The sequence below is a fragment of the Oculina patagonica genome, chromosome 3 (genome assembly GCF_052425735.1).
Source record: "Oculina patagonica isolate OP01 chromosome 3, crgOcupat, whole genome shotgun sequence".
Classification (NCBI taxonomy): domain Eukaryota; kingdom Metazoa; phylum Cnidaria; class Anthozoa; order Scleractinia; family Oculinidae; genus Oculina; species Oculina patagonica.
The window spans coordinates 13,500,566-13,521,427 of NC_135760.1; the positions used below are offsets into that span (position 1 = coordinate 13,500,566).

Below are 20,862 nucleotides of genomic sequence, written 5' to 3' on the forward strand. Positions count from 1 at the left end.
TGATGGTACTATTTCCGCAGCCTATATCAACCCACAATCCCATGCGTTTGTTTTACTTTGGATGAAGGCCTGGATCAAAGCCCCTGCTAAACAGACAGGACGACCCCTTTCTTTATAGGTCACAACTCGTGGCCGGCCATCTTTGAAAGTTTTACTGACGCAGATCGTTTAGACTTCCTTCTTTGAGGACGTTTAACAACTCTTACTTAAGGCAATGATGAATCGAAGTAACAACAATAGTAGGCGAGTTTACGTGGGAAACTTACCTTCCAATGTAGACGAAAGAGATTTGGAAGATATCTTTTACAAGTACGGAGAAATTGCAGACGTCGACTTGAAAATTCCTCGGTACGGGACTGGAGGCACACCGTTTGCCTTTGTCGAATTTAATGACCCAAGGTACGAAAGCAACTTGTAGTTGCCTGTTTATTACTGTATTTAGCTAGTTAGTTTAATGATATTAAAAACTCTCTCAGAACTTTGAAGCCACGTTTTGCCGTTTCGTTTGAGTACGGCGTCGTTTCAGATTTGGTGCGGTCGGGTTTCAGTTTCGCAGCAGTTTCGACACTTTTACTTTGTCTGACTTGAGCTGTGGCGCAAAAACAAGCTTGTATCTAAGAAAAGTCCTCATTTTCATTTTGTAGACTTATTATTTTCTCAGCATTCCTCGCTATAAACCTTAACTTTAACTTTTAACTTGAATTTTTTTTCGCAACTGTGACGTGTACATGCAACCTGCTGAAGTGAGGCTTTTTGAACAGAAACGTTTTGAAAATCTTTAGCCACATTTTTTTTGGGGTGATCCAGAATTTAATTTTCTTGTGAGTTTAAATTTTCTTGTGAAGAAAGTTACCATCATTGTGAAGATTTGCTTTTGGTTTCAAAGCTGTTGACACTCTAGCATAAAAAATTTATAAGTTTTCTATACAACAGTCAACCAAATATGTAAATTTTTGTGTCAATGAGTTTACTGGAAGCCTTCTATTGATTCAAGAGTTTTTCTTTCTGCTTTCGCCTTTGCTATCATCACCCTCACCTGCAATTGTTACTTCAAAAGAGTCCTTGTATTTCTTAATGCTGTATTCTTTGTTTATTTCTCTGCTTGTATTTAATTTTTCTACACCAACTTTGTTTGAAAAGTAAAATGTTTATTGCTTTACAGAGATGCTGAAGATGCTGTTAGAGGGAGAGATGGCTACGAATTTGATGGTCAGAGAATTCGTGTAGAGTTCCCTCGTGGGGGACGTGGAGGAGGCCGATCAGGTGGAGGAGGTGGATTCGGTGGTGGCGGTGGTGGTTATGGTGGTGGGGGTGGCGGTGGCGGTGGTGGCCGAGGTCCACCCCCACGGCGGTCTGAATACCGTGTTTTAGTCTCTGGATTGCCTCCCACTGGTAGCTGGCAAGACCTCAAGGACCACATGCGTGATGCTGGTGATGTTCAGTTTACTGATGTTTTCAAGGATGGAACTGGCATTGTGGAGTATTCTCGCCATGATGACATGAAATTTGCCCTGAAACACCTTGATGACTCCAAGTTTCGCTCTCATGAGGTATACAAATCCAGTCACCCTTTAGAAGTAACATTTGTGGAGGCTAAGTTTCAATTTTTTTTCAGCGTGTGCAAGAAAAAATCTTACACTGTGTTGTTCTCCCTTTTATCTTTAAGGGTGAAGTTGCATTCATTCGTGTAAAACGTGATAATCCTGGTGGTGGGCGTGGGTCACAAAGCCGAAGCCGATCACGTTCAAGAAGCAGATCACCAAGAAAGAGGTCACATTCCCGCTCCCGCAGTCCTCGTCGATCCAAATCCAAGTCCCCATCCAGATCACCAAGGAGGAAGAGATCAGCCTCTCCAAGGCGTTCCAAATCTCGTTCTCGTTCACGTTCATAGACATTTCCACTGCATACCTGTTATGTTTAATTTGTATTGTATAGTTTTCACATGAGGGAGAGATGTGCATAGTAAGCTCTTAGCTGTAACAAAGCATAACTTTTTATTTCTGTACTCTGTAAGTTTAGATGCATCTTTTACTCTTCCATGATATCATTTTCAGGGCAGCACAAGCAATTTGTGATATTGGAAAGGAAAGCTAGGAAAGAAAACAACAGTCAATGTTTCAACACTTATCTTGCTAAGGAAATCAGAAACTGGATAAGGAATCAGAAAATGTCCTCTGGGAACAATAGGATCAATTGGACATAGGACATTTTCTTTGGATATCATGGTATGCATGGTTTCTCAATATACAATGATAAACCTACATGAAAAATTTGCCTCTTTTTTAAACCGAAAATTCGAAAATATGTTAATGTGCACCCATTTAGGGAAGTTAAGTTCCTTTTAAGCAAGAGAAAGTATTGTTTTATTTTCATTTCAATAAACTATGTGTAATAAATTACTGTTTCTGGCAACTTAGAATTAAAGAATGATAAGGCATGTTACTTTGGCTGACTGCCATATGTTTCTCAGTGTTTATCTAAAAGGCAAGTAGCATTGCTGTATTTACTTTGTTTAACCATTCTGTGACATAATACTGAAAGAAAAGTTTTGCTGCAAGTGTATGAATTATTGACAAGTTGACTTCTTTATAATCCTGCGACAGATCTAAAGCTGTCAGACTGGAGGAGAGCGGATCCTCTCATGTCAGTGAACACGGAATAGGATAGGAACTGGAGGTCAGCTCCAGTGCAGTTTGGGAACAGAACATTGGAAACAATCAGGAGTCAATTTTTTGGAACTCGTTCATTCGTCAGGATAAGGATTTGGATGTATTTTTGGAGGAAAATCAGAGTTTGGGATGGAGGAATTGCAATCACCATCTTTCAAATATAATGGTCTTGCAAAGTACTCTTCCATGGAGGGTAGCCTCAATGTGGTATGACGTTCAGTGTTTTCCTTCAACCCCCTTGCTAAAGTATCAGCAAAAAAATCTTTGAACACTCGCAAAAGCAGAATTTCCAATTAAACCAAATATTAGGCCATCCAAATCATTTCCATAAAAAAAAATGAACTTGATTTTCACACCTTTCAACATAAGGACGTTAACCGGCCACAAGGGTTAACAATCCATTCCTTTCTTTCTCAAAGTAATAGCACCTTGTTGCATTTGTTTTTACTAACCTTTCTGCTTCAGGAGCAAGATAGTCTACTGGATTTGTTTGCAGAAACAGAATGCAGGGATATGAAGTAGTCATGAATCAAGTGTTATGTTTTTGCCATTGTGGTTGAGATTTGCTTGCATTAATCAAATTAATTAATTTTGCTGAAACTAAATAAAAAAGCTTTGTGGAACCACAAAGTATTTTAAATCTTTGTAGCATAGTGTCTTCCTTGTATTTGGTGCATTGTCAAATAAAGGGGTGGTGTCCCATTCATTTGATAACAACATTGCAATTTGATTCCTGTCATTCCTTGGAACACAGGCAGACCACCCTATGTGTTCACAGTAAAATCTCTGTTGACAAACGAGATCAACAAACTAAAGAAAATTGTAGAAATCTATGGCGGTAATTATTGCTTGGAAATGTTCTCACTGGAGGAGACAATTTATATCTTGAACTGGTGGGTTGACTCCAAGGCTTGTGGAATACATTTGTTAGTATCTTGTAAAAAAAAATAGTGCTGTTGTGTGTCTATAAAAGTCAAGGAAGTAGCATGAGCTGTTGGCATAGTGAGCAGAACAAAGTTTTTTCAAAGGGATGGCTGTTGTTGAGTGGTAGGGAGGCTGTAGGCGACCTTGCATTGATACGAACCTCTGCTTTATCATGTAAATTAAAACTACAGGTTAGTATCAGAACAACGTGATATACAAAACAGAAGAAGTGAGTTCTGTATCCAAACAAGGTCTCCTCCAGCCTCACTTCCATTCGAAGGCCAGGTCACTGAGTAGACAACTTTAAAATGGTCTATTCTCCAACCTACAGTCCCTTGGTGTCTGAGATTGGTTGTTACTTGCGTGTGAAAATCCAAAAAAATCAACCAGCAACTACTCTGACACCACCTATCTGTGAAGAGCAACTTTATAATTACTACAGAAGGCTCAGGTGGAGTGAGAGAACAATTTAACTCTGGCTTGAGAAAAATGGAATGTAAAAATTAATCAAGAAAACTAACTTTATCACCCGTTTAAAAAATTTTAGCTGCACATACCTTGCTATATATTTTCATTGCAACTAAATTTCAGTAGTGCAGCAGGTCTCTCCCTGTAATATTGTATAAATGTCGAAGTGATTAAAAAAACTCGTAAGGTTCTAACTACTCTCTCGTACCTTATTGCCTACTATATCAATATTGCTATGAAAATCGTCGCTGAGAAGACCCTGGATCCGCATGGATGGAGACGAGTTGGAGCACGAGAAACGAAAGGCTCTGCTGACAGAGGATTTTGATATCTAGATTCTAGGACTTCCGGTCTTCATGTATGCAGTCGTGATGTTTCTTTTTACTGTGTAACTAAGAGTTCGACTTCTGTTCAAGATTTCTTTGTTTTAAACGGCCAATCCAAAAAAAATTGAATTAATTCTTAATTCTTTTGTCTCCAGAGCCCTTCGTTTCTCGTGCAAAGGCCATGTGGGCTAAGAGAAACGAAAAGGGCTATGGGGATGAGAATGGACAAATCCTTCTTGCAAGTTGACTAAAGTGTGAAAAGGAACTAAATTTTGCGTTCTACTTGCACTGTTGTTGACCTAGGAAAGGAAGGGGGGAAAGGTTTATTATCCCACAATACTGAGACTAGTTTCTTGTGAAGTGTGAAATATCAGATAAATATGGCTCTACGCGGCAAATTTCGTATCTTACATTGAGCACAAGTCTTGCCTCAGCCCTTTGAGATAATGTTCTCAATGCGCTCTTTGTCAACTCGACAAGATGATTTTATTCCCCAAAACTCTGAAATTTTGTGATAAGTTTTGGGAGGTTTTGTAGGATCCTGAAGGGCCTTGCACAACTGGCACCACCAAAACTGATACTTGACAATCTTGTACTTGGATTTCCACTCAAAGTATTGGTTGTAAGCGGTGTCGTTCTTATCTAGATACTTAAGATAATCTGCAAGATCTTTAAGGGAATCGAAGTCGGCTGCGTTAATAAAAGAACCTGGAATAGCTTGCTCAGGGCTGTAACGAGCGCCTCCAAGAACTATCGGTACCAATCCTCGCTCCAGCGAGTTCCTCCAATACTTCTCTGTTATGTAGTCTACACACAAACTATTCTCAACTGCAAGGTAAAATTTGTGGCGCTGAAGCTCTTCAAGACAACCATTTCCCAGGTCTTTGGGGCAATCGAAGGTGTTATTCGATTCAAATTGATCTGCACACCTTCCAAAAAGGCTAACGTCCACGTGTTTCATGAGAGCACGAACAAATTCAAGTCTGTACCCTCCACAGTGGTTACTGACACCAATAGTGACCATTTTATCTTTCCCTTGTGCGTAGTTCACTTTCTCGTCACTTGGTTGAACACTTGATTTATTTTGCTTCACTGTCAATGGAGCGAAGTGACCATAAGGGACAAAAATATCTGAATCTCGCCGATATGTTGCAGTCCAGTTAAACACTCCGTTCCAGCGTGCAAATATTGGGACCAATCCTGGACTTTCCTTGATGTAAACGACCCATCTCTGTGCGGGTTTTCTGTTCCTTGTTATTTCTTTAATTTGTAGTTTGGAAGAGAATGATGCTGCGTGTAGGACAACCGCATCGCTAATGTTGAGTAGATCTTTATCAAACGTAATTCGACATCTTGACTCCTCGCACGTGGTGCCGTCCCAATCTGTAAATTTGTAACTCATGGCATCTTTAGGGTTATTTGGTCCCCAAGGATCTTTGATAAATGGAGAGCGAGTGTGTACCAGGATCAACTTGGTTCGATCTCTCTCCCCCACAGAGGCCTCTTTTATTTGTTCGTACGGTCTGAGAGTGGTTCGATGTATCTCATCAACAGCGTGGACTGGTTTTATATCTTGAATAAAATGAAAAATTCGATGAACTGCAAAAATCGTGAAGATCGTGTAAAAGGAGAAGTGGATAATCTTCTTCTGTTTTCTTGTAAGTTGCAAGTGACAAGAAATGGATCTCAGCTTTCTTCTCAGCACATTCATGTTCTAAAGGAAGTTAAAAAATGTTATCAGTTTTTTACCCGAAAAGGCACCGTTCTCGATTTAGCGCAATAAGTTCCGCACATGAAGGCCTGGCTAAACGGAGACGCAAGTTTTCAACTTGCGTCCACTTGCGTCTCTGTTTGGCCAAGACTTACGTGCACTTGCGTTCACTTTGGTCGAGATCAAAATTGCACGCAAACCTGCGTTTGGCTACCCAACGCAAATGAACGTAATTCTTGCTGCTTACTTTAAGTAATGAATTTGGCCAGCCAACGCACGTCTGCACGCAAGTTTAATTTGAGATCGCGTCCATTTGCGTTACCGTTTAAGGGTTAACAGTAATTTTTTTTTACGACAAGCCCCGTCCTCGAAATTTTAAGCGTGCCACCCCTGAAGAATAGTGCGGTGCTAATTCAACACACTTCAGCTCTAAAGCGGCGTTTTTCGAAGAGGCTTACGTCCCTATGAGCTACTTTACTCCAATATGGATAAAATAAAGTGGTATTGACATTTTAAATAGAGGTTTGGTTGTTGCCATCGTTTCTGGATAAAGAGTTATGTTTTATTCAAAAAAAATTTCTTAATGAGTTTTTTCCAATGAAAATACGGTATGTTGTAAAAGCTTGTACCCTGGTTTCAGGGATTTGTTTTCTTTTCTATTTCCCAAGAAAGAAGAAAAAACCTCTGGGACCTAGTAAAATTAAATTAAACAAGATTTAAAAGAAAAGTACATGTAACTGTCTACAATTTCGTAGAAACTTAATGCCACGTTTTAGGTTGTGCCGCGTGCTAATTTCCAATTCCACTAACCATAATATATTGCTCCAAATTATGATGGGATGAGTAAGGACAGTAAGCTAAACCTCAACTAAATTCACTGAAACTAAACCAAAATGCTACAAGAATTAAATGTTTAAATCCCGTTAACCACCATCAACCTATGAGTTTTGTCATTAAACATCATTAAGGCCCTGTGTTGTGGACACAAATGTTTATCTGTTTGCCTGCGCGCAACATATATCGGAGACACAAAAAATGTTTCTGATGTTTTTTCAGAAACATTTTGTATCCGCAACAAATGTTTCCAGTTTGCACAGCATGGAAGCAAAAACATTTGTTTTGTGTCCGGCTCATTTGCTCACCTAAGAAACATCGCGCGCAACAATGTGTCACCGTTTGCCATGGGATGGCCTTTAATCCTACCTTTTTATTGCCGTATATACCAATGTCAGATCTTATTTCCTTCTTCTTTCAATGGAAAACGATGTTCTAAAGGTTTGTCCGTCCCTTTGACCAATACCCCACGTTAAGCAGTGCTTACTGTTAGACCCGCGGGCTGTTAGAGACGTCTATGAAACTTGATCTTTGCATGATAAATTATTCAGAAATTCATTCAATATAAACAGGTGATAACATGGCCTAGACAGCAGGAAAGTCACGACAAGTTTCAGATATAAAATGGCGATCAAGCCGGTACTACCTTCCAGCTCAAGATGAAAGAAGCTTTGCTCATCCTGTGGGAAAACCCTACCCTGAAGCAACAAATACAACTGAACAACGTCAATTTAAACCTTATCCGCACTCTTTTTTGCAAGGTACCCATTAGCCATTCCTATTTATTCACAGTCAAATTTGCATCTCCTGAGGCGACATGTGCAGTGAAAAGAGCAGACGTTTCTGCGGAGACATGTAGGGGCTTAAATATTCAAAATCGTCGTTTTAATATATCTGAAACCAGAAGTTCTTCTAGCAGTTCTAGGAATTAGAAACTTCTGCTGAAATTCATTCAATAATCATTCTTTGTTTAAGATACTCACTCAGTTTAAGGTGTGTTACTTTTAAACGACTGTTTTTGGCAAAATGCAAAACAGGAGTATCATTGTTCTTCAGGAAGTCCAAGCATAATATTTTCATAATAAAGACACTAAAAAAATATAAGAATTTGTGTGGAACTTAGAACTGAAACTTTTTTGTCGATGAATAAAGGTGTCGGTGAAATCACTAAATAAAATTTACGAAACAATAACAGGTGGTGTTTTCTTTTATTAAATCGTGTTATTGGCAATGTAAGCGATTTTTGGTTAATATATCCCACCATGTATCATCTAAAAGCAAGGAAGGAGAATTTACGAGCATCCAGCATTCGATTGGTTTTGGGAATTTCTCGAATTTTACCACAAAAACTCCATCCATCCGCCGTTCTACCTCATCGTCCTCACGGTCCAATAACGTTACAGTTTCTGTAAAATAAAATCGCACACACCTTTTTTCTTTAAGAAAACGCGCCAATGATTCACGTCAAGGAATATTTTTTGTCCCCATAGGGTGGTAGGTGAAGCCAAATCAGTCCGGTACAAAAATGGCGTGCCCTTCCCCGCTGGGTGTATCTTTTAATCCGGTACCCAGTGCTGAACGCGTCGATGTGGGACAAAAATGTTTTTCACGTTTTCATGGCAGTGGTAATGTATGTAATTTTGCAGAGCTGCTAATTGCCAACTTTTTTCGCGTTCTTTGCCTCCTTTTCCGTCACTTTTATGGTTTTGTTGGCCTTTCAGTCACTATTGTTCCCGTTGGACATGTTTCGGGCAAAAGGTTGACGAAAAGTGAACATTTTTTAACAAAAAGTGTTTATGGTAGGAGTCGAGCTTGTAGGGAAGCTCAAGTTTTACTTCGATATTAGATAGAATGCGTGTATCTCTGGCTCAATTTATCACATCGCGCTTATTTTATTTTGGACTTTTGTACTTTATCAGATGATCGTGAAAAACATCTCCTTTTGTGAAGTGATGACGTCACAAGTGGTTCAAGGGCCATGGTGGTATGCACGCCTTTTGAGGAGTTTAGCAGACATTGGGTTAAATGTCTTTTACTGGTTTAGAAGAGTACACAAAGAAGAATACTAAACAAGATTAACTTCGCACTATGGCTATATTTAAATGATAAAAGCTTGCAGAGAAAGCTCATTGCACAAACAGAATAAAGCTAAGCCACAAAGCACGGTGTAGATCACCTGAGTTAAAGGGGTATACCGACGGCTACGATAAAACGTAAGAATCAAAATCAAAACTGTATATAACAAATTCGGAGTAATCAGTATAACACTAGCAACTAGAAAACTAAAACTGTTAGAGACACAGCTTAGGCACGACAATACTAACAGTAAATAAAGTATTAGATTGTGCTGTACAGTGACTAAAGACTAAATGGTTATTCATGGTGATGTATACATGAAGCGGTTTACAAGGTGGCAGTAGTTTATTGTATGTCTTCGCCGTCTAGAAACGAAAGTAGCTTGCTGAGATCTGGGCAGCTTCTTATCACATCGTGATACTGGTGCAGGATCTACAGATTGAACAAAACAAAAATCAATTAATTTCAGAACATTAAAAGAAACAGCGATACTGGAGGGTTGGGGGAGGGGAGGGGTTTGCTCTGTAGCGCCATACAATAGCGACCTTCAGATTTGACTGCGAGTACGAGATCGAGTACGAGTTCGACTTTGGAATTTCGACACAATTATATCCCCCAAACTATAACTCTTCCCTGATGCTGACTAAGACATAAATAAACGTTAGATCGGTGTGATAATTGATTAAAGGAGGCACCCGAATTTTTTTTTGGAAAAGTCGTACTTGTACTCAATCTCGTACTCGTAGTCCAATATGAAGGTCTATCATATGGGACGGACTTGCCAGCATTAGCAGTGCGAGTAGGCTCGATTTCCGGCCGCAGGAACAAAGACCGGGCTCGAGAAGGCGGCAGAAATGGAGCCCACAGTGCGAGTGTATGTAATGATATTCACAGGGAAAGGTTATATATGACATATCGTTGATGCATAAATGTCGCACAAAAGCAACAAAATACTTTGGGCTTGTTAGGCTTGACCTTCACCTTGTTTTGTGCGATTGCTTTCCTCCACAGAAAACGGCTGGAGATAGAACCTTTGCACTTGTGTACATTGCGTATTATTTTCCTCATCCTCGGATTCACCCGTATAGTCTCCCCTTGCCCCCACTAACTGCCCCTGGGTCTCCGAGGATGTGTTTCACCGCAACATTTTTAGCCTCCAGCAAGGCGATTGCAAGGGACCCAGAAGGAAAATTCCGTACTGCCAGTTGTCTATGCTACTTACAAGTCTAATCTTTTCCACCAAAGCATCCAGTCGACAGATCTCTGTCTCAGCTTTCTGAATGTTGCCCTCAAGGACTCGAATCTGTACAACAACAAAAGACGCGAGAAAGTCAGGTTGAATTTAAATGATTTTAAATGCTGAATTTCAAAAGTGAAATGCCAGCTGGCTTTTCAATTTTTTCCACTAAGAAGGGGCAGTTACCCCGAAACGTATGGAACATATTTCTTCTATCTGGCACATTGTTCACCATTTTAGATAATTGTTTATATGCCCTAGACAGTCGCTCGAAATTTCTTTAGAGATTTTTTTTACTATTGAATTTAGGGAGCGCGGAACTTATGGTAGTCCTATAAAGGAGATTTTACCGCTCTTTCTGATCAAGATAAGTACCTTTGCTCTTACACGAAATGCGTCCAGAACACAACTGAATTGTTTATGGGAGAGCAAAATGTAAACAGTACTATTTTTTGGCGTTTTTTTCAAGACACAAGGGAAGAACTTGATCTGACCTTGGATTCCGTTCTGTGTTTGTATTCTGTCATGTAGTCTTGAGTCTCCAGTCGATATGCCACTGATTTCTCTTTCAGCTGCTGTACCTGTGCAAAAAGATATCTACAACATCAGACCTTACACTGGATGACCGAAGGTCTAACTTACGAGGCTAATGTTCGAGAATTCATTGGGTCCCTGCCTTTTTGTTATGAACGAATGCGAAGCGCGAGAGACCATGGGAAGGAGAAAGAAGAGACTCTCTTCCTTTCGCCTTCCCTTCGTGCCCATTTTTCCTTGCGAATAAGAGAGGGGCACCTGGGTACGAGGCAGGGTCCTGTTTGGTAGTGTCGTAATTCACTACATGTCACTACTTCGATTACTACAGTAAAGAAACTACATGTGCAGAAAAGACTGATAACAAAAACTCTTTTGCATCACCTTGTTCTCTAATTTGAATTTCTCTGCTAGCAGTTTTCCAAGAACATCTTGTGTTTTGTTGAGATCAGGCTGGTCCTGTGAAAGTTGGTCTAACGTGGCGAGGCTTTCTTTCAACTGCTGTGACAAGCTTTCTTTCTCTCTTTCAAGCGTTTTAACTTGGTCGGAGAAGCGTCGAAGATCTGCAGTCAGCTCCTAGAAAATACACAGACACCCATGTGAAAATTTCAAACGTTGATTGTCTAAATAGGTAAAACAATTAGCGAAGAAATCAAGAAAAACTTGGAGAACTGTTCCGTTGCTTTTCGAGCCTTCTTTGACACCGAAGTTTTTAACCTGTTTCGGTTTTCTTACCGCGATTATTTGCTAGGACAGTCTGCGGGACGAAGAAGTCAAAGTAGCCAATAAATTGTAATTGCAATTGCTTGTTCTTATGTTGGCTCTCAGCACTACGGAAGGAAACCATTGTCCTTGCTCCGAGGGTTTTTTCCGGGTTCTCCGGTTTTCCTTCCTCCCAAAAACCAACACTTCTAAATTCCAATTCGATATGGAAACAGTAGACGAATAGCCACACCGCGGAAGTGCCGCTGTAAATTCCTATTATACTTTTAAGATTTAAACAAAATTGTTAATAATATTTCTCTTAGTTCTTAAAAATTATGTTATGTGAAGGTAAACACCATACAGAGTAGAAAGTTTACCGATATTCTAGCCTGCTGGTCAATCGTCTTTTCACACTGCTCACTGAGTGAATCAATTTTTCTAAACGAATGCTGTAAGTCGTTTCTGCTTTCTTCCAGTTGCTGTTGTAGCGCAGATATCTGGTTGTTTTTTCGTGAGATTTCCCGGCGCAGACTATTTTCAGATAGTCTCGAGTCTTCAAGTTGTGACATGACCTTTTGAAGAGAAGACTTGTGCTGTTCTTCTAATAAAATCCTGGGGAAATATGAAAAGAGAAAAGTTATAGTATCATGGAAAGAATTAATTAAGAGAAACACAAGTCCGTGCTGCCTTGTTTCACTCCTAGCCCGAGTTCAAACGAGGAAAAGAACTGGTGCAAAAATGCTCATGAACATTGCGACACACAACTTGGAACATTATATAACTTTTTTGTTGTCGTTCAGTTCATTGACAAGTAAGAAAGTTTGTTAAAACGCCGTTTTTGTTCCAAATGATGACGAAATCAATACAACACACCTCTCTTTTTCCAGTCTCTTGACTGTGTTTTGCGTCTGGACCGAGGAAGCCTGGTCACCACAAATCTCCGCAAGCTTTCTCAGGGCTTGTTTAAGTTCCAGTGCCTGCTCGGTCAGTGAGGGCGGTTTCTCTTCATCTTCAGAAGTTTGAGAACAATCTTGTTCTTCTTCGCTTGCTTCAGGAATGGGACTTAATTTGTCACAACGTGTCTCCGGCTGACATGTAAAAAGAAATAAATCGAAATGTCAATGTAATCAACGAGTTTCAAACACCCGTTAAATTGCTCACTTTTCAGTAACTATTTTTTCCATTTTATTTTACTTATAATTGTTATGCTCTTGTATAATGGCTGTAAATTTGTTGTTTTTTTTTTAAGTTTTAGATTATTGTTGTAGGCGCCTTTGGTCATATTCATATGATAATTTACGCCGAATACGTATTAAATTATTATTATAAATTATTATTATTGTTACTTACAGGTCTTAATTCCAGCTCGTTGTCTCTCATCGCTCTTGCCTCCAAAATACTTTGTACGAGAGAATTAGCAGGCACATAGTACTTGTTGTTCACGTCACTTCCGGGACTTCTCGTGATAGGCACTTCCGGCGTCACTTTCTCTTTATCATCGACCTGGAATGAGAAATAAAAAACTCAAAATAATTTACAAATAAGATTAAATTCGTGAGGTATGTTAGTCAAAAAATTGTTTCTTATCCATACCTCTTCGAGAGAAGACTCTTTACTAAATTTCCAAAGCAAATCGTTGACTAGATCAGAGATCTCGCTTAGTTCTTTTGCGGTGTCCGCTATAATTGCCTCTTGCTGTAAGACAATCCAGTGGGCCTGGGACTGAGTAGCATCCAGTTCCTCTTGTTTGTCCTGTAAAAGGTCCCTGAAAAAAGAGCAAGAGTGCAATCAGAGCGTCTTCAAGAAGAAGAAATCAAGAAAAACTTAACTTACGGTTTACGTCTCCCTGTTTATCTTGCAGTGTGGATTTAAAATAATCTGAGCACTTCTCTGTACAATCACGTGATTATAGTAGCTACCTTGAGAATTTTACTTCTTCTACAAGTTCTTCATATTTCTCGGACTTGCTCCTCAAAGATGCATCTAATTCAGTCTTCTCCAGTTTGTTTAGTTTTAACTGCAAAACCAAAAAAAGACAGTTTGTAAGCTAAGTCAAGTGAAACAAGTGATCTTCAACACGATTCCTTCCCAATACCCATAATACAGTAGAATCCCCATTTCTTGATTCCAGGGAAAAGGAAATCACTATGGTTCCAGAAATCGGAGGTAGAATTACAGACGAGTACTATCCAAGGGAAACGAAAATTGGTTCGAGAAATCAGAGAGTCTCGAGAAACCGAGACTTCTCAGTGCTGTTGATCATACATTGCACATCAATGCTATATCCCTCGCATTATCAATGCTTTGTTGAGCAGACATGTATGCACAACAAAGCATTGATACTGCGAGAACCCAAAAATGGTACACATATTAGCCACCTGAATGTTGCGACTCTCTCTGTTCAGTGAAAGTAGCGATAGGAAACGACTGTTGAAAACTTATACGTAAATCGGAGAGAAACGTCTGGGTCACATTTAAGGATAAACGGGTTAATTACCTGGTTTTCCATTTCGGACAATGTAAACTCGAGATTTCTTCGCTCTTCTTCAGTGAATTCATTCATTTCCTGTTGTTGACACTGTATGTACTACACAACAGCAATATATAAAAACACAAACAATCACAATTTGTCCATGTTTATTAAAGGGCATCAGAGTGCAGGTATCAAGACAAAAACACAAATAGCAGTTCTGTAAGTACACATTTCAACAAGAAACACTGTAAGTATAAAATACACTGATACTGATAATATAAATTGTCAAATATTTCTTTAAATGAAAGACCATTTATTCGAGACTCATGTGACTGTAAGAGCTCTTGTCTTTTGGGATTAGACACAATCAGGTTTGCTAAAGAGCTTCATAATGAATATACATTGAGGATAATACATGGTTGCGCGGAGATATAAAAATTTATCTTCAAGTGTTTAAATCGATAGCTCACGAGTGAGATATCGGTTTTGAACACGTGAAGATAAATTTCATATATCCAAGCAACCATGTATTATTCTGTTTATTATATAAACCTACTAATTATGATGTTTTTGATGAATTTCCGAAGATTTCCGACCATTTTCCGAAGATTTTCAAAATGTTGTCCGAAGGTCATACGAAAGTTTCCAAACATTTTCCAAACTTTTCCAAAAAGTTCTGAATATTACCGAAGATTGTCGAGAAAGATGCGAAGATGTTTCGACTTAATATCTATAAACTTTTACTCATTAAGCATTGAAACATGGCAAACTCTGCGAGCTGATTGTTAATAAAATTAATGATATCACACGTGTGGATATCATTTTTATCCACACATGTGTGATACCATTTTTATCGATTTGCTACCACTCGCTATATCACTGCAGTTTATATAATAAAATGCAATACGACTGCATGCAACAAAGGAACAGCCATTGAAAAAATAATAAAAATTAATTTTTGTCTGCAAAATTCACACCCTAAGGCTGCTTCTGCCTAAGGTTAAAGGCCTTGCTCAAAAAGAAACATATTCACAAACTATATTTCTCTGGTTTAGCTCATACCTCCAGTTGTTCCAGTGAGGTGGCAAGCTTCACTTTTAAGTCATTTATTTCTCTTTGTTGTCTGTTAAAAACATCTTCTTGGCGTGAGATTTCCATTTTATGAATGTCTAGCTCTGCTGTCATATAATTAATTTGTCCAACTAGCTTCTCGCACTGCTCTTTCATCTCCTTTTCACTTTCTCTGAAATCAGTAAAAATAAAAATTGCACTTAATGTAGCAGCTCTCTATCAGTATAACAATCAAAAACTTGAATTGCCAAATGTTTATACTTAAGGAATTCAACCTACAATCTTGGGGCAATGACCAATCAACACAATTTGCAGTGCATAAAAGATCTCTGGCCACTGACTGTTAACCAAAATATGACTATTTTGTATAAATTGCAAGTCCTGAGTTTGATAACCACTGAGAGACTGAAATAAAAAAACCACTTTGTTGAAAAGTCTGACGGCCTTTTCTTTGTCACATATGCTTAGTGATATCCTAAGGGATCAGGGGCTGGTTGTTCAAAGGGTGGGTAACACTATCCACCGGATAAATTGCTATACAGTGGATAACTGTTGACAAAACATACTACGCTATCCACTGGATAGTGATTTATCCAGTGTTATCCACCCTTTGATTAACTGGGCCCAGGGAAAGAAAAAACATACCCAATATCCTAGAACAAGCTAATTTGAAAGCAAACTTTTGACTTGATGTTTCATTCTAGTGGAAGAGTATCTGTTACCTTGATTTACTGAGTTCATTGTTTCTGTCCATGCAGTGTTTTCTGCTCTCTTCTAGAAGCTGTGAGTTTGTCTCTAAAGACAAACTTAGTTCATCTATCTGATAATGATATGAGAATAACTAATATAAATAGTGTCCTGTTACAAATACATTGTTTTTCCAGTAATAAAATTTAAAGAAACATGGAATGATCTTACAAGTTTTCTTGTTTGTTGCAGTTATGCTTTAAACTGCATTTTACATTACAACTTCTGTTAGCAGCACAGTCTTTGGCGAGTTGAAAAAAAATCTCTGTGTTATTATTACTAAAAAAGGTACAAAGTGCTGGAAAAACTATGTACAGTTCCAAAGGATCGGAGGTGTGGTCATATGTGCTTCACCATAAAAGTAAATTTAATAATTTTTAAAACTCAGACAACAAGTCACCTGATATTGAAGTACTGTTTCATTCTCCTTACTTGAGGCCACAAATTTCTCTGCTTCTGAAGAAGCATTCTGTCATGAAATAAATACCAAAATTCACAATGACTATATAACTGCATAATAAACAATATATTCTTAGTATTTACATGAGACACATTTCTTGAAAGTTTTTTTTTGAAATTAACAATAAATTTGAGAACACAGTGAGACCTGCATTAAGTTGACTGTTTCTTTACAAAAGTGGTCATGTCTGGTCTGTTTTTTAACAGGTGCATACCCAATTTTCTCTAATGTGTAAACATGCTTAAGGGTCAAGAATGGGAGAGAGCCAACAGGTAGAACTTACAGTTTAATCTTATAACTGAATTCTTCTTACTAATTGCAATATACAATTATTTCTTCGGCTAGACACACTCGGGTATTTTCAACTGCTTAGCTGTTTTTTATGCAACAAAATATTTAAATTGTCTCACCTCTAACCTATCCACCAGTCCTTTTAATGTAATGCAATGCATCCTGTTTTGTTGTACTTCATTGTCCTTCTGTTCCACAAGTTTATTAAGTCTTTCCACTTCAGAAATATTTTTATCTCTTTCTTGTGTTACCTTCTCTAAAGTTTCTTGAAGCTCTTTGTAATTCTCACTAACAGTTTTATTGTTTTTTATTTGTTTGTTTAGTTTAGCCACAAGATCTTTTAGTTGGGCAGTTTCTTTACGACTTGAGAACAGAACTTCGCTGACGCCCTTTGTCTCCTGCCTGCTTTTTTGTAAGTCCTTCTTCAAACCAGGAAGTTCTAATAACATCTCTTGTAACTGATCACGCTGCTGTTGTAGCTCACAAAGCTCTTTTGTTTTTAATGCTAATTCCTTTTCAAGTGCACCAGTGTTTATTGTTGTGGTTGCAGTGGAAGCATTCAGTAGTTTCTTTGTTCTTAATTGCTCCTGAAAGATAATCAAGCTGTGGTCTTAGAATAATATTATTGCAGGTTCTTCTGTGAGAAATGTTGGGTGCCCAGCTCGATCTTAAAAGCTTAAATTATGATAGGAAAGTTACACAGGTTGACTTAAGACAAAAGTACCGGTAAATCCTTTTCTCTTGCCAGTTTTTATAAATTTCCTACATTACAAGGCTGTGCTCTAAGAAAAATTACAAGGAGCCCAAAGATTCCAAACTATGAGATCCAGGGTGCCCTGCATAAAGCTTGTATGAAAGAAATAAGATTATCTGGTCGCCCAAAGACGAAAGTTAGTCGCCTGAGGCACCCAGGCGCCCTTAGAGCACAGCCCTGCATTATATCAAGGGGAAGTACTACACCTGAGGCTATAGAACCTTTACAGTAGGTATGTACTGCGTAATTATACAGCTGGTTTCTAAGCCATTCAAAATCAATTAGCTCAGTATGCAAACAAATAAATTGACATTTGTTGTACTGTTGTCAAATGTTTGACCAGTTTGAGCAAAGTCTCACAAATACACTGTCCATGTTTAACTGTTTACTGACTAAGAACTTAGAGAAACCCAAATAAAGGGAACTTCAAATTTCTAAGCCTGCTAAAGTGATTATTATGGTTGCAGGAAAAACAGATCACTGATCATAAATGATTATATTAAGCAAACCTTATGGCTAATAATTAACCAAACCATTACTCTGATATTTTAATATTATGTGTGACATTCAGGTGAGCAGAAACTCATATCATGGACATTAGTTTACTGAGCTGCCCAACAATAAACTCTCAAAATCCTTGCAAGTTGTACTAAACAAAATAATATTTTTTAGGAGGGATTTAATAGCTATAATCAAATAGAGGAAACAACTTGCCTTCATCAGTTCAGATAACTGCCTCTCGAGTCGTAATCTTTCTTTATTCATCTGCAGAATTATCGACTCATTAGCTTCCATTTTCCTGGGCATGGATTCTGTCTTCAACTTTGATTCATTCTGATAATTTAGGAAAACAGCAATTTATATCAGTCTAGATTATAATGTTTACATAGAAAATGTTTGCAATCATATGTAAAAAAATACTTTACATTAATTTATGCTAATTTCAGTTGACTGTTTTGAATTCTTAATTTGTGGGCCTTGAACAGGTGTTAAATGTAAAGGCCTTTTTGAATAATTAAATTTTTAAAATTGAAAAAAAAAAAAACACTTTTCATTCTGACTAGAAGACTCACCTAAAAAATAATATTATTAATAAAATTTAATTTTCTTTTTTACTCATTTATCAATTATAAAATCTATCCAAGGCATTCAATTTTATTTTTTATTTCCAGGGATTCAATGCTGTTACCAATGACACCTGCCAGATGTTTCAATCAAATTACTTTTTTTTAAAAACAAGGGCTCCCTTAAATTATTATTATTTTCCTTTTACTGTTTATAGCATAAAATCCCAGCAGAATTATGCTCTCCTGGCAGGTAACAAAAAAATTATGTAACAAACTGTGATAATGATTCAATGTCAAAAAGTGGATGTAGATCAGTTCCAATTGTCCATATGGCAAGATATGACTGTTCTACTGTTAATTGCAAACTCGCAACTCAAGCTGTGTTGCAAGCTGTTGTTGCAACTCAAGTTGTGTTGAACTGATTTTAGCCTTTGCCACCTGAAATCCAGAACTAACTCAGCAATTAAATAATTAAAATGAAAATCAAATCTGCAATTTAAAAAGCAATTATTTGACATGTATTCAAGTTGTGCTTTTGCAGATCAGTAAACCACTGTGTACAATACATATTTTAATAAAAAAATATTTTTTTAATTGGAACAGATTTAATTCAAACCTTTTCCACTTCTTTCACAATCTTCCCAACGACATTTTCCACAAAATCTTCTACAGATACATCTTTGTCTTTGCAAGAAGGCAAACCATGACTGTTTTCCTTGTCTTCACTCAGACATTCCTCACGAATTGGAGAGGGTACCAGTGCCTTGACAAGGGAAGGTATTACCTGCCGTAAGTTATGCACCGGGGCACTACGTCTCTTTGATTTTTGTTTGCGTTTAAACAGTATCTTTGTTGAAATGTCTGAATGTTGCAGTCTGGTTGGAGTGCCATTGTTCACACGACTGTCTGCAACTCTCTTCAGTGGGTGTCTGGATGGAGTGATCAGAGCTGCTACCTGTCAATCAAATTTCAATCATTTCATGTCTATTAAGTATTTCATGTCTTCTTGCACTTTATACGCTGAAATGGTTGTTCAGTTTATTTCATCTTCAAGTGCAACAGTGCTGCTACAATACATACTACAATGGATTATTGGGGCCATAAATGATATATTAATATACATTCAGAGATTCCAACCCTCCCGATTTAATGCGTGCCTCCCCTCTCCCTTTATTAATTCCCCCTTATGAATTTTAAAACTAAACAAAATTGGGGGTGCTGAGCACTACAATTCAGCTTATAAGCGTTACGGGACAAAAGAAAGACACAAAAAATGTTTGTGAAGATAGCTTTGATATGTTTAGGGGGAGTAAAACTAATTAAATTTCCCGGGACCCCGGGGCCACCGAAAAAATTCCTTTTTCAAAGGGGGGAGACAACAAACAAAAAGACACAAACTTTACAGTCGAAACAATACAATGAAATAACTGTAAAAATGCTAAAATAATGGAAAGATAAAACCAGGATTAATTTTTTGACTTCATTGTTGATATATCAGAGATTCCTAGAAATGACGGCCTCTTGCATGTTGTCTCGCGTCTGCGCGCAGATATTTACACGAATTTCGTTTGGGATTCGTTCAAAAGACTCTGCTGTTATATACATATTCTGTGTTTACATTGCGTAAAAGTGGAGTGAAAACACTCCAGAGTTATTTCACTCGACAATTAATAAAGTTTGGCAGTCAGATTTTAGCTAAGCTTAAAAAATTAACTTACAAATCCAAGTCAACGAAATTCGTGAGAAGAATTAACATTTTGCAAACACATAAGCTTAAGCTAAAATATACATCGAGACAGCTGGCCATGGATTTGAATTCACAGATTAAAAGCTACACTTGACCATGATCGCAGTACATTGTAAATACAGATTACGAATATTTACCCCGATAGGTAGATTTTCCTGATCTTCTAGCGGACTTCTTGACATTGTAGCAGGGATATTTTTTCTTTGTTGTTCACCTGTTTGCGCTGTTGTCCGATGAACGAGTTTTGAAATGCACGCGTCTTCTAACAAAGGATCTGATTGGTGGAAATCACGTTGCGCCCCAAAGAGAATGTCAGCGGATTATAATGTTGTCATATAAGAGGTCATGAAAAATACTTCTCCGTAATAGGATCGGTCACTGGCACCAAACTACTGGCTGTTTTAGCTACGTTAGGGGGTTGTTTCTCAGATTTGTTCCTCTATACCCGCTGCAGAAAGACGACACATGAACACTGTGAGAGATGCTCTCTCCAAGTCAAAGTTAGTGCATTTTTTAAGCTTCTTCAGGGCCGTAACCATACCTTTGCCGTAGCTAGACGAGGCAAGATCTTGCTGGGAGGGCATGTGGGGGGTTCTGGGATTCTTCTGGGTCGCAGATAACAACATATCAGTTACTGCTAAGTTCGGGAAAATTTTGAAATCTAGGAACTCTGAAACTCTTTAGGGACATTCTTCATGACGTATTTCTTGAGAAAAATTTAGTTTTGGGTAAAATCTAGACGAGGCAACTCTGCGACGAAACTCTACTCCC

At 38.1% G+C, this 20,862-nt stretch overlaps 4 protein-coding genes and 1 long non-coding RNA gene across 6 annotated transcripts in view; 3 read left to right on the forward strand and 2 right to left on the reverse strand.

Moving 5' to 3' along the window:
* LOC144646781 (2-methoxy-6-polyprenyl-1,4-benzoquinol methylase, mitochondrial-like) overlaps window positions 1-20,862 on the forward strand; it is a 120,745-nt gene that overhangs the window by 9,581 nt on the left and 90,302 nt on the right. The gene's annotated exons all lie outside the window — the stretch shown is intronic.
* On the forward strand, window positions 102-3,313 carry LOC144646719 (serine/arginine-rich splicing factor 1-like). Of its 2 annotated transcripts, XR_013569470.1 has the most exons (4): window positions 102-399; window positions 1,163-1,550; window positions 1,667-2,225; window positions 2,604-3,313. XR_013569470.1 is itself a non-coding variant. In XM_078506401.1 (3 exons), the coding sequence occupies exons 1-3, from the start codon at window positions 215-217 to the stop codon at window positions 1,889-1,891; spliced, it is 798 nt and encodes a 265-aa protein (XP_078362527.1). In that variant the 5' UTR covers window positions 102-214; the 3' UTR covers window positions 1,892-3,313. The 2 variants fall into 2 exon arrangements, 1 of the variants encoding a protein (XP_078362527.1); XM_078506401.1 differs by having other exon boundaries at window positions 1,667-3,313.
* Window positions 3,911-7,397, reverse strand: LOC144646718 (3-galactosyl-N-acetylglucosaminide 4-alpha-L-fucosyltransferase FUT3-like). The gene is made up of 2 exons (XM_078506400.1): window positions 7,302-7,397; window positions 3,911-6,101 (listed from the first exon to the last, which is right to left on the reverse strand). The coding sequence occupies exon 2, from the start codon at window positions 6,096-6,098 to the stop codon at window positions 4,818-4,820; it is 1,281 nt and encodes a 426-aa protein (XP_078362526.1). The 5' UTR covers window positions 6,099-6,101; window positions 7,302-7,397; the 3' UTR covers window positions 3,911-4,817.
* On the forward strand, window positions 8,144-9,001 carry LOC144646805 (uncharacterized). Its single transcript, XR_013569478.1, has 2 exons — window positions 8,144-8,562; window positions 8,852-9,001. It is a non-coding gene; the product is annotated as an uncharacterized LOC144646805 (long non-coding RNA).
* Window positions 9,004-20,373, reverse strand: LOC144646739 (uncharacterized). The gene is made up of 17 exons (XM_078506422.1): window positions 20,229-20,373; window positions 18,961-19,299; window positions 17,992-18,111; window positions 16,643-17,110; window positions 16,173-16,241; window positions 15,748-15,845; window positions 15,017-15,197; window positions 13,979-14,068; window positions 13,401-13,498; window positions 13,075-13,246; window positions 12,832-12,984; window positions 12,355-12,569; window positions 11,859-12,093; window positions 11,161-11,352; window positions 10,740-10,826; window positions 10,231-10,311; window positions 9,004-9,440 (listed from the first exon to the last, which is right to left on the reverse strand). The coding sequence occupies exons 1-17, from the start codon at window positions 20,271-20,273 to the stop codon at window positions 9,354-9,356; spliced, it is 2,730 nt and encodes a 909-aa protein (XP_078362548.1). The 5' UTR covers window positions 20,274-20,373; the 3' UTR covers window positions 9,004-9,353.